The 12,962-nt window shown below is 47.4% G+C and overlaps 1 protein-coding gene across 1 annotated transcript in view; it reads right to left on the bottom strand.

Annotated features, from left to right (window-relative positions):
- TP53BP2 (tumor protein p53 binding protein 2) overlaps positions 1–12,962 on the bottom strand; it is a 64,891-nt gene that overhangs the window by 9,670 nt on the left and 42,259 nt on the right. Inside the window, exons 4-12 of the mRNA XM_055146800.1 lie at positions 12,820–12,902; positions 11,487–11,588; positions 9,950–10,124; positions 7,550–7,731; positions 7,015–7,179; positions 6,378–6,606; positions 4,406–4,516; positions 3,420–3,568; positions 1,671–2,133 (exon numbers count right to left, since the gene is read on the bottom strand). Of these exons, the coding sequence (XP_055002775.1) occupies positions 1,671–2,133; positions 3,420–3,568; positions 4,406–4,516; positions 6,378–6,606; positions 7,015–7,179; positions 7,550–7,731; positions 9,950–10,124; positions 11,487–11,588; positions 12,820–12,902 (1,659 nt within the window). The remainder of the gene's footprint in view (positions 1–1,670; positions 2,134–3,419; positions 3,569–4,405; positions 4,517–6,377; positions 6,607–7,014; positions 7,180–7,549; positions 7,732–9,949; positions 10,125–11,486; positions 11,589–12,819; positions 12,903–12,962) is intronic.

The following is a 12,962-nucleotide window of genomic DNA, read 5'->3' as shown; positions in this document are numbered from 1 at the left end:
TAGGGAAGAAACTGCTGCCAACTGTAACTGGGAAGAAATCTATGACTGTGTGACCCAGATTTAAAATGTAACAAGATTTAGAGTCAAGGAAAACTGGGGACCATTTGTGTGTTCAGATTAAAAGTAAACTCATAATGTCCCATCTTTCATAATTTTCAAAGTCAATGTGAAAACTCATATTCAGCTCATACAATTATTAAGAACCACTTACATTTACCAAAACTATTCCCCTCAGCACTATTAAAACTACCTAATTCCCAAATTATCCTATTAGCTGTTTTCACCAAAGACCCATGAGAAGAAGAGTCAGACATAGATATCCATTATTACTTTGCTGTCTAATCATCTATAGATTTTAGGCCCCATTAAAAGCTTCTTTCATAATTAGAAAGTCATTTGCATTCAATTAAAACTTGGTGAATTTTATTTTAATCTAGCAAACTAATGAACCTAATGAACCTTAGAAAAGCCAATAAAGTACCATAATATTTTCATGTTCTTATATTTAACAAGGAGAGCTATCCTCAGAAAAACAGTAGACTGTAATGTCTTCAAAATGTATCTGCATTGCAAACCACAATGCCTAAAATGAGAGAGAAAGAGAAAGAGAGAAAGAAGCAAGGTGCCGGCCATATAGGCAGGTGGGGGCTGGGGGCGGGGGGTGCTTGGAAGGATGGGAGAGAAACTGGGGACACTGATGCTGGGAAATTACACTGGTGGAGGGATGGGTGTCGGAACATTGTATGACTGAAACCCAATCATGAGCAGCTTTGTAAATTTTACACGCACACACACAAGCCTCCCCCTCCCCCTCCCCTCCCCCTCCCCCTCCCTCTCTCTCTTCCCCCCCCCCACCCCCGCCCCCAGGCCAGGGATGTGCCTCAGTAATAGAACTCATGCCTTGAGTGCATGAGGTTTAATCCCCCAGCACCATCAAAACAGGGGAAATTGTCCTTTCCTGTATGGTCCATTGACATTGGTGAAGGGTAATGGGGCTGAGAAGAAAGATCGGTGGTACCATATGGCCCCTAAGCACTGCATGGGGCCCTGAAACTCGAACCCTAGCATTAGTTGGCCGAGTTTCATCAGAAGTGGCCCCTGGGCTTTCTGGGCACGGCTTGGGAGCTGCTCAGACAGACAAACAGAAAAAGCAAAACAAAGCAAAAACCAAAAACCCTAAGGAACAGACATAGGTTTCGTATAGTAGTTGCCCATGTCCTTGATTTCTCTTTCTAAAGGAGCCCAAGAGTGAGTGGAGAACCCGACTTGGGCTTAATCCCCAGCACCCCATATGGTCCCCCGAACCCCACCAGGAGTGATCCCTGAGCACAGAGTCAGGAGTAATGCCCTGAGCACCACTGGGTGGGCTCAAAAAACTAACCAACAAAAAAAGTGAGTAGACCCTGATAAAACATTATCCTAAAGATTCCCTCACCCGTCTCACATTTATTTATCGCTTCTCATCTGTTTTATTGTATTTGCATTTCATTTCAGTCACTGCTTTCTTTAGTAGTCCAAGGTTAGGCAGAAACCCTTTTAAACTCCCCACTAAAACTTGGAACAAGAGCATCACCCACACTCAAGGCAGACGCTGTTCAGCCCACGGGGAGGGCCCTCTGCGTGGGGCCCACGTGGATCCCCACGAGGCGAGAGGAGAGCCTGGAACTTACCGCTGGAGAAGTGCGGGCCTCGGGGGTGCGTCTTGGTCAGGGCGCTCTGCACGGCCTGCTGGAAGTTCTTGCCGGGGGCTTGCTGCTGTGTGTACATGGAGTAGATGGAGCTGGCGGCCACCGTCTGGGGCTTGCGGAAGGGGGCGAGGGGGGCATCTTTGGTAGGCTGGGGGGTGAAAGGCCTGACCGCGGCAGCAGGGGGGCTTTCTTGCTTGGCAGCTGGAGAAAGGGTCTGGTCTGGGCCAGCTGGAGGTACACCAGGGGACAGCAGGACCCTCTGTGGCTGGCCCGCAGGCTTGGGTTTGCTTCCGACGGAAACGACAGCTGCTGACAAGGGCGGCAGACTTCCGTCTGCCTTAATGTCTGCCGCTGACTGATTCGTCTGTCCAAAATAAGGCAGATTAATCTGTTTGGGTTTTGATGGTACAGGAGGTGGTACTTTGGCCACATTTTTATTGGCAGCCTGTAAAACACACATAGAAGCCAGTTTAAATATTGCTTAAGTGGAAAGTCAGGACGTCTGAGGTGACTTAATTTTACAAATATAAGCATATACAAAACATAGCAGCTCTGCATTTTCAACTCATTTCAGGTTAATAGTGTTTTTTTTAATTTAATTATATTTAATGAGGATTTCAGTCATGCAGCAAATTGCCCCCCTGCTATGTACAACTTCCTCCTTACTGCCCCTTTCTAGTTGGGAAATCTTGAAGTGTCGACCTGAAAGGTTTGTTTGCTTATTTGTTTTGGCATCACTAGGAAGAGAACCCAAAACTTCACAGTCACCTGAAAACTTCCTGTGGGTAGGAGGGTGATGCCTGTAGCTCAGGGGGCGCGGGGAATGACTCCCAGCGTAAGAGCCAATAGGGTCAGATGGTTTGGTGGTTGGCCCTGAGCACTGAGCCAGGAGTAAGCCCCAAGTACTGCCAGGTGTGTTCCCCCACTGTCCTCCAAAAAAAAAAAATTGGACATTCTTTGAGGCATTCGCCTATTTTGGAGAATTAGACAAAATGAGCCCCAGAGGTAAATGATTCTCCAATACTGGGTGAGACAGAATATACTCCAGAAATTAAAGGATTTACAAAACTGATTACCAAGCAGTGTGGCAAGTAGAGGGAGAATAAGGGTCCAAGCAGAGGTGACAAAAGGACGACTGGCAGAGGGTCATGGCATTTTGGTGGTGGTGAAAGTGCCATAATTTTTTTCACCAATACTATAAACTTAAAAACTTAGTGCAACCATAATACCTAGAGTATAATAAAACTTTCTGATGAACTGAAATAACAGAAACACTGCCATATTTCCTAGTTTCTTTCTCACATGAAACTTATTCAATTAAAAAACCCACAGGGGCTGGAATGTGGCTCAAGGGGAGTGTATGCCTGGCCTATGTGGACTCAGGGTTAGATCCTCAGTACCTTGTCCTCTTCCAAACAGCTGGCAGCCAGGGAGACGGGGGGTTATTTTTATCCTATGTGCACCAAAAACCAAAAAACAAAACAAAACATAGAGCCTAGAATTAAAGCTCCACAGAGTAAGGGGGGGAAACCAGACACAGAGCAGGGCCGGAGAGGTAGCACCAGGAGTTAGGGCACTCACCCCGGGCTCGTCTCCAGCACCACATGTGGCGCCTAAGCGCTGCCAGGGAGGCCTCCTGAGCATCGCCAGGTATGCACCCCACGCCTCCCCACGAAAAATGACCATCGAGAATTACCAGTTTCTTTTTAAAACTGGGCTAATCTCAAGTACCTGCGCATCCCGTAGGATATCTTCGCTGCTCTGGTTTTTCCTCAGAGTACCAAAGGCGGACGGGGCGGCAGCCTGGTCGACCGTGTCGAACATGGAGAAGGGACGCACCTTCTTCTCCTTCTCCCTCAGCGGAACTTCCCCATCATCAGCTGCAGGCAGCAAAGACTCACACTCAAACTGTGCGATGAGATTCCTTCTTTGCACAGTTTTCTCTCCCCTCAACTTTTTTGGAACCCTGTGCCCCCTAAACGTTTTCCTATTTTCGAGCTGATTTTTTAAAATTAATTTTTTTATTAAGACACCGTGAGTTATGAAGTCACACATAGTTGAGTTTAAGCATGCTATGTTCCAGCACCAGTCCCACCAGCCAGTGTCCCCAAATTCCCTCCCACCCGCCTCGACAACCCCTCCCAGCCTGTTGGTTGGGCACACTATTAAGGTTAGTTGTCATGATCGCTGCTGACTGTGGCATGAACACACAGCTATACCACTCCTCTACACCCCGCAGGCCCCAGGCCTGTAACCCTTACTCCCCCATCATGACTCCCCATCCGCTGCTTCTTGTTACCACCACAACCTCCCTACCCCCAACCCAATTTCTTTTCTTCCTTATAGTCCTTCTTATTCCTATATTCTGGGATCAAGATGACAAAATATTTAAAAATAAGAAACTAGACATTACAATGTCCAAACCCCAAGTCTCCACCTACATGAAGTATTCTGGAAATAAGTACTGTCCCATGACTGAACACAGTGGAAAATTTGTTTCGTAAAAAGATATACAAATCACCTTGGAGAGACAGAGAGACACGAGAGACACGAGAGAGAGAGAGAGAGAGAGAGAGAGAGAGAGAGAGAGAGAGAGAAAGAGAGAGAGAGAGGGAGAGAGAGAAGTGGGGGGAGAGAGGGAGAGAGAGAGAAGTGGGGGCGAGGGGGGGGGGAGAGAGAGGTAGAAAGACAGACAGACAGAGACACACAAACCTCACCTGGATCAGGAGTGGTCCCAGAGTTTTTAGAGACAGAAGCAGAGGCTTGGTTGGGGAAAAGGTCTGTGTTTGGAGAACTCCAATCAGGGCCAAGTGGATGGATTTTAGAGCCTAGAATGCAGAGATGCAGCTACAAATAACTCGATAAGACTTTCTCTTTAATTTTTAATTTTACGCACCTGCCTTTATTTTCTCTTTAACTCTATGGAGTTTCAGTGGGCTCACTTGGCTGATACAAATTTTAATCTCTAAAAACAGGTATAAAATTTAGCCCCATAACAATCTCGGTGAAGTTATTTCGAAGATAATAAGATTTTATTCTTCCCATTTAAGATTTTCCCCTCATTCTGCAATTTAAAACTAATCATGGCAAACAAAGTCAGCTTGGACTAGAGACAGTACACTGGGTAAGAGAACATTACCAGTGAATCCCAAAGCCATTACACACACACACACACACACACACACACACACACACACACACACACACACACACACACACACACACACACACACACACACACACACACACACACACACACACACACACACACACACACACACACACACACACACACACAAGGCAGAAGTGTAGAACTGGAGGCCAACAGTAGAGTAACAGTATTGCGGGTAGAGCACTTGGTCTTGTATGCAGCAGACCCAGGTTCCATCCCCAGCACCTCATATCGTCCCCAGAGTCTGCTGGGAGTGAGTGATCGTGAGTGTAGAGCCTGGACTAAGTCCTGAGCACCACGACCGTGCCTCCAACCCCACAAAAAACTGGGGAGTGGGGGGCCATACTGGGGCCCAAGAGATAGAGTGAGCATGGTAGATTAAGACACATGTACACAGCTGACCCGGATTTAATCTCTGGAGTCACATATGGTCCTCCAAGCACCACAGGGATTGATCCCTGAGCACAGAGCCAGGATCTAGCTAAGCCCTTCCCCCCACCCAAGAAAGGAGAATTCTAACCTGTTTTGACCAGTTCTTTACCTACTTAGGTATTTATTTTCTACACTGACACTTAATGTTCTAAACCAGAGCTTTTATTTCTTCCTTACAGAAACAAAAGTAACTCTTCTCACAAGAAAACCCCAACCACCCGGCACTGCTGCTTCAGACGGGTCATTATGGCAAAAATAATGAAGAATTTTAAAGTGAGGATTCTTCTGCCCAGGGCGCTGGCTAGGGAAGAGACAATCCTGGCTATTATGTCCTCCCGGAGCAGGAGAAGAAAGGGCACTGCAGAAACGTTTTCACTCGGCTTCCCCCCTCCCAGTACAAGCTCTGGGGCACGCAGCGCCCCTGAAACTGAGACGATGACGGACACAGGGGCCTCTGTTGGCGCGGCTTTTGTCTCCCCAGAGCTCCGTCTTCCTTGTGGGAGCTGTCAGGAGGCTACCCTCACCTGGAAGCAGACAGGACGCGTGAGCACCGACCCAGATGACCCCTCTAACGTGGACATGCTGCTCTGACCATCCAAGTTATTAACATCAGATCACAACTTCCTCTCTAACCTGAAGACCTGGGGGGAGGGGACGAGGGGGGTAATATTTTTTAAAATTTTTTTAATTTTTTGCTTTTTGGGTCACACCCGGCTATGCACAGGGGTTACTCCTGGCTTTGAACTCTAGAATTACTCCTGGCAGTGCGCGGGGCACCATATGGGATGCTGGGAGTCAAACCCAGGTCAGCCGCATGCAAGGCAAAGGCAAACACCCTTTGCTCTACCCACGGGGGAGGGGGGTATATATTTTTTTTAATTTCATTTGATTTCACTGCCTGCCTAGAACGAAAGCATTCAGGGTTTAAGAAACATGGCACTCACAAAGAGATTCTTAGAAATGGAATGTGAACACAGGCCAGGAAGATTTAAAAAAAGAAAACAAAACTCAAGCTTGGAAAAAATAATAGTGAGGGCAGGCGAAACAAAGCTTGCGGAAAGACCAAAATAACTTTTTTTTTTTACCTTTCGCTTGCGCCGTGGCCCCGGATCTCATACTGGGCAGTGTCTGCACCTTGATCAGCCCCTCGGAAGCCTGCATGGCCAGGGAGCCGTCGGGCAGAACCGGCTTCACCAGGAGTTCGGGCCGCGAGGCGAGCCGAGGCATAGTGGAGGACTGGATGTAGGGGCCCACCGCGGCCACGCGACTCGGGCCGGCCAGGCCTGGCTGCGGGACATTGCCATCAGGAGAGACCTGTGTTGGGGGGGAGGGAAGCACAGGCCTGAGTGTCCGGCACGCCGCACCCCACTCCGGAAAGGCAGGGACTTCTCACCACTCGGAAGAAATCAGCACTTTCAGGGTCTAGCCACCCGGCCTCCAGAGAGACCCCCCCCCAACAAAGGCACTGCCCAGTCCCGCTCACCCAGGTTTCCGTCTCCGGGTGCGAAAGAACCAGGTAAGACCCCGGAGAACAGAGCTAGACCGTGAGGAGCCCTGCGCAGTCTTTGAGGGCGTGCTGAGCGAGGAGGGGAAGAAGCCGCTGCCGTGTCATCGACCAGCACCCCTCCACCCCCCACCTCCCTCCACACACAGCCCCCGGACCCCCGGGGCTTCTCCACTTCCCTGGCTCGCTCAGGGCCCGGCACAGACAGGCTCACTTACAGGGAGATTCTCTTTCTGCTGCAGGGCTGCCTTCTTCTTCCACAGCCGGTCCCTCAGCTCATTAACACGCTTGTCCATGAGCGCCACTTCGGAGTTGCGCTTATTCAAACACTCCCTCTGTTGCTGCAGCTTAGCATTCTGCTCTTGATTCAATTTGTTCCTTAACTGAATAAAATGGAAGGAGGGGGGAGGGGGAGAGGGAGGACCAGGAATTAAAAAAAAAAACCCAAAAACAAAAAAGACCTCACAAATGGATAATCACATGGTTCACTATTACGTAATTTCTAAAAAAGTGAGGTCACTCCCCTCCTCCCTGCTCCTCGCTCAGGCTGACCCAGACCACTGCCTGCGGTTCCAGGACATGCCTCGCACTTCCTGGCTGAGTTTCTGACAGCTGCTGCGGGACGCTGTGGGGCTGAGAGCCCACTGCCTCAGCCCCAAAGGCTTCCCCCGAAGGAACAAAGCTACCGCAGCCCAATCCAGCCCGCCAGCCTGTGTCTCTGCCAGAGCCCCCCGCGGCCCCGCCGGGCTTCACCTGCAGCTCCTTGTAGAGCCGGTCGAGCTCGGCCACGGCAGACTGGCTGTCGTGGTGGCCATCGATCCTGCCGTTCTTGAGCATCTCCAACTGTCGGGTAAGTTCCTCGACTTTAGACACCGCCAGGACGAGCTCCCTCTGTTTCTGCTGGAACAAACTATTCATCTGCTCGATTTCCTCCACTAGAATAAGAATGACGAAACAACAGGGGTTGGAAAGCAAGAACGGACCACTTTCTAAGCCACCGGGCCTTACAATAAATGGTCTAATAGAAAGTAGAAAAACTTTCCAGAAGTGTCCCAGAAACAAACTTTCAGCAAGCAAAAATAATAATAATAATAATAATTAACACAGAGCAGAGACCTCTAATGTCTGTATTTTAGTCTAAATACATCTTCAGCATAATTTGCTTTTTATTATTAAGTCTTAAACTCCAAATCTTTGAAAATAAAATCTCTATCTTTTAATCCCAATTCAACAGTCAATGGAATGGAATTCTAAAATAACTAAAAGTTTAACTATAAATGGTCTTGCAAGAAGTAGAGCTATTATATGATGGAAAACCCAAATAATAAAGAAATAAATAAAAATCTTCATCTTCCCATTTCCAACAAAAATATTTAAGCTATTATTGAAGTGTTCAATACTAATACTAAAATCATTTTTAAAATTATTTAATAGCCTAGCGGCTAGGGCATTTGCCTTGCATGCGGCCGACCTGGGTTTGATTCCTCCGCCCCTCTCGGAGACCCCGGCAAGCTACCAAGAGTATCGCACCCCCACGGCAGAGACTGGCAAGCTACCTGTGGCGTATCCGATATGCCAAAGACAGTAATAACAAGTCTCACAATGGAGACATTACTGGTGCCCGCTTGAGCAAATCGATGAGCAATGGGATGACAGTGACAGTGATCTAATTTATTTTTATTGAATCACTGTGAGATAAAGTTATAACGCCTTTCATGATTGGGTTTCAGTCATACAACTCTCCAACACCCATCCCTCCACCAGTGTACATTTCCACCATCAATGTCCCCAGTTTCTTTCCCCTTTCCCCCAGGCTGCCTCCATAGCAGCCACCCTTCCCTCTCTCATCTCTCCTCTCTCTCTCTCCTCCTTCTTCCCTCTCTCTTTCTCTCTCTCCCCTTTCAGGCATTATGGTTTGTAATACAGGCACTGAGAGGCCATCAACTAACATTAAAACCTTGCCTCAAATATTTACCACTTTAATTTGCTTCATGGGAATTGCATTTTTAAAAAGTTCATTTAAAATTTTCTAGGGCCGGGGAGATAGCTTACGGGGTCATTAGCACGCAGGCTGTGTGAGCAGGAGGCCCAGGTTCCATCCTTGGTGCTGAGTGGAGTCCTCCCTGAGCACCTCAAGAAAGCAACCCCTGGCTCTCTGCCAAGATGTGATCCTGGGGGGCGCACGTGTGCGGCCTCTCCGCAGCTGCACGAGCATGACTCCAGAGGCCAGCTAAACTACTTTTGGTACCGGCAGCTCCTTGCAGAATGTCTCCAGACTGAGAACTAAGCCGTGGCCCCATGCCTGCCCAGAAGGGGAAAGGTTTTTCTCTCGCCTTTTCCTTGTGTGTGTGTGGGGGGGGGGTGCCGGGCGTGGCGACCGCCATATTATGAGGACCACAGATGAGAGGTACAAGCTTGCAATGATCCAATTTCTGGACGAAATTTCCCTGGACTTAGTTGCTAAAATACAGAAATCCAAAACTGCAGGCCGTGCAACCTCATTTCTCTTCACAGCAGGTCTGACTCTAGTGGGGAACTCCTAACAATAATAGTGAGTTTTTTGTTGAAATATTGAATATAACCAAAGAAAAGATAAAGTAAAGTGAAATTTATCAGTTATACAGGCGGGGATGGGGGGGTGGGAGATATACTGGGTTTTTTTTTTGGTGGTGGACTATGTACACTGGTGAAGGGACGGTTGTTTCAGCATTGTATAACTGAGACTTAAGCCTGAAAGCATTGTTATCTTCCACATGGTGATTCAATTTAAAAAAGAGAGAGAGAAAAAAAAAGCAACCCCTGAGCACAGAACCAGGAGCAGCTCCTGAGCACCACAGCCCTCCCCAAACTTAGCAACATCTACATAACGTCTCATCTAATTCTTCTCACTTACTACACACACATTCACATCCACCGCCTACAGCACTGTACCACTTTATACCAGAACAGCATTTTCTTTTTCCTTTTCGATGGGGGCCACATCTGACTTGCCCAGGGATTACGTCTGGCTCTGCACTCAGAAATTACTTATGATGGGGCTCGGGGACCATATGGGAGGCTGGGGATTGAATCCAGTCGGCCACATGTAAGGCGACCCACCCCGTGGACCAGAACCGTTAGAAACACAAGCTGCCTTCGGCTCCGGGTGCTCACCCAGCTTCCCGTTGCTCAGTCTCTTCTGTTCCACCTGGCCTTTCAGCGCTCTCACTTTTTTGAGCTTCGCTTCCTGATTCTCGGCTATTTCTTTGAGCCTCTTCAGTTTCTCCTGCTCAGCAGCTTGTTGCTGTTGACGCTGATCTTGCTGTTTCAAAAACTGTAAGCGCTGTTCCTGAAGAGAAGAGCAATCACCAGCCTGTGATTGCGAACAGATGTGCCGCTCACCCCCACATAAAGCAGCCGTCGCCGCGGGTGCTGGGAGGAGCAGCGCTGGCGCGGACTGGTCCTCCCCCCCCCCCCCCCCCGCCCCCCGTCCTCCCGGGGCCCTGCTCTCCCAGTAATCTTGGGGAGCTGCAGAGAACAGACTCTCCTAGGCCCAATGTCCTGATCTCTGGAGATTGTTTTTTTCCACTGATTGTTGTTTGGCTCAGGGTCAGCCATGTGCCGGCAAATCCCTCCCCACTGTACTATCTCCCCAGCACCAGCAATCAACCTTTTGTTTTTTATAAGGACAACTTAAATGTAAGTCCCTGCTACTCACCAGCTTGCTAACACTGCAAACTCTCAGACCCAACCCAAACATGCTGACTCAGAATATTTCTCTCTAGTTAAGATTCCTAGGCGACTGGCAGGCAAATGCAGATTTGAAAAGCAATGACACGTGTGATTTTGAGCAAGCTGGTATCTGACATCACAATAGAAACAGACCCATCAAGTCTCACAAGGAAGGCAACAGCTCATGTGAACTGCTTTAAAGAACCCTTGGAGGGGCACCTGGGAGATCAGGGGGCACCAACTCAACAGGTGGGCTCACGTACATGTTCTGTGTCCAACTCAGTACCTGGCTCTACATAGCCTCCAAACACTAAACTAGGATGGGCCCCTAACAACGCTGGATGGGGCCCAAAATGCATGCACGTGTACGTATGTGTACACACACACACACACACACACACATCCCTGGCTCTAACTTGAAAACCTCGCCTGCTAACTTGATATGGCAAACCGCCCACTCCTAGTACAACTGAGTCAGAGAGACTGGTCAGTTGAGGATACCGAGGTACCTAGTGTTTAACTGTCCTTTCGGCCAGGCAAACCATAGTGTGCAGGTCAACCACCCCTCGCGGTTGTCTCAGTGAGGAGAGTTTTACTGGCACACAGCTACACCTACTCCTGGGCCTGTGTCCCTGCGACGCGACTGAGACAGCACAGCCTGCAACGCTGAAAATACACCACTGGCCTCCTGGCCGTGAGCCACAAAGATCTCTGCAGAAAGGCTGATGCTATCGGGCTCTGACCAGATTCCACTGACTGGTAAGAGAAACAGCAATAACGAAGGTTTGATCCTTTGCACTGCCAGGACTGATCCCTGAGCACCACTCAAAAACTAAAGGAAGAAATAAAATTAAAGTCGTGCCCATTAGAAATTTTAAGGCGCGATATTACAGGGATCAGGTAGACGGCTGGAGCACGCACTCTGCAGCGGAGCACTGAGCTCCCCAGCAATAAGCAAACAGATGCAACAAGCCGTTACCTTCGTAGCCAGCATCTGCTGCTGGGCCTCAATCTGCTGCTGCTGGCGGGACGCCATTTCCTGAAGTTCAGAAAGGGTCAGATCCATCCTGGGACTGTTAACCTGCAGAGAAATAATGCAACCCATTCTAAAACTATCAGAAGGAGTCCTCAGTAAAGCTGTACTTGCAAGTTTCCCCCTAAAATAATCGTGACAAAATTACGTTGCAATTTTAAATTAGATTTGAAATTTAAACTTAAATTAGACATGAAATACACATATGTCAAATTGAACAGGGTTCATTAAATATGTGCAGTTTATAATAATCACAATTCCAAAAGTTGTTTGGAAAAAATTGATAACATTGTACGTTTCAATCCAATTAATGGCTAAAACCATTTCCATCCAGTCTTTCCTGTCTAAAATAACAAGATCAAAGGAAAGGAACAGGAAGAGTTTGAAGAATGGCAGAGTAAAAGCAAATGGTACTTTTGATAAGGCAGACTATAATAAAAATCTACTGAAGACTGGAGAAAGGCAAACTTGCTAACCCCTAAGTGTAAAAATTCTAAGTTTGGGCCAGAGTGAAAGTACAAGGGGTAGTGTCCTCGCCTGTATATGGCTGACCGGGGTTTGATCCCTAGCGCCCTACAAAGTTCCCCTAGCTTTATGGGAAGTGATCTGTAAGTGCAAAGGCAGGACTAAGCCCTGAGCACCAGCAGGTGTAGCACTCCCCACAAAAAAGAGAAAACAAAATTCTGAGTTTGAGTTTAAAAAAAATGTCAACAAGGTACCCTAAATATACTTGCTGAAATTTATAATCAATAGCAAGAGCATGACTATGTCATTTTCAATTTTTCTTAAAGGAATTACAGCAAATAAATTGGTCAACCCCCCGAAAAAACATATTTCCTTGAACTTGTTCAACCTTTCTTCTGTTCTGAATCCCTTATACTTATCCAACATTCACATTTGTTCAATAACTAGCCACTGTTATGTACAACGTTATCAATATTTTTCAAACATAATAACTAGATCATTAAAAAAAATTAGTTTTGGGGCCGGAGCGATAGTACAATGGGTAAGGGACTTGCCTTGTACTAGGCTAACTTGGGTTCAATCTCTGGCACCCCACAAGGTCTCAGGTGTGTGCAGGGGTGATCCCTACGCACAGAGCCAGTAGTCACCCCGAGCATCACCAATTGTGGCACACACAAAAAAATTAGCTTCTGCAAAATCTTAAGCTTTTTAAAAAAGGCTAATAATTCACTGGATAACAAAGTAGTAATGAACGAGCTGTAAATGTTAAAGTATCACTGCAACACAAACAGCACAGGTGAAAATGCTTACTTACCCCATTCTCCTTTCTTCTCTGTTCACCAGGAACTTTTACACCATTTCTTTTTAAACCTGGATCCTGAGTCCTTGGTCCACTAACTATAAACAGAAAATTTAAAGACATACATTTGACAAAAGTTAACAGATAATGAAAATATT

The sequence above is a fragment of the Sorex araneus genome, chromosome 9 (genome assembly GCF_027595985.1).
Source record: "Sorex araneus isolate mSorAra2 chromosome 9, mSorAra2.pri, whole genome shotgun sequence".
NCBI classification, from domain to species: domain Eukaryota; kingdom Metazoa; phylum Chordata; class Mammalia; order Eulipotyphla; family Soricidae; genus Sorex; species Sorex araneus.
Note: the sequence above shows the minus strand (reverse complement) of the source record. Positions and strands in the feature narration are given on the sequence as shown.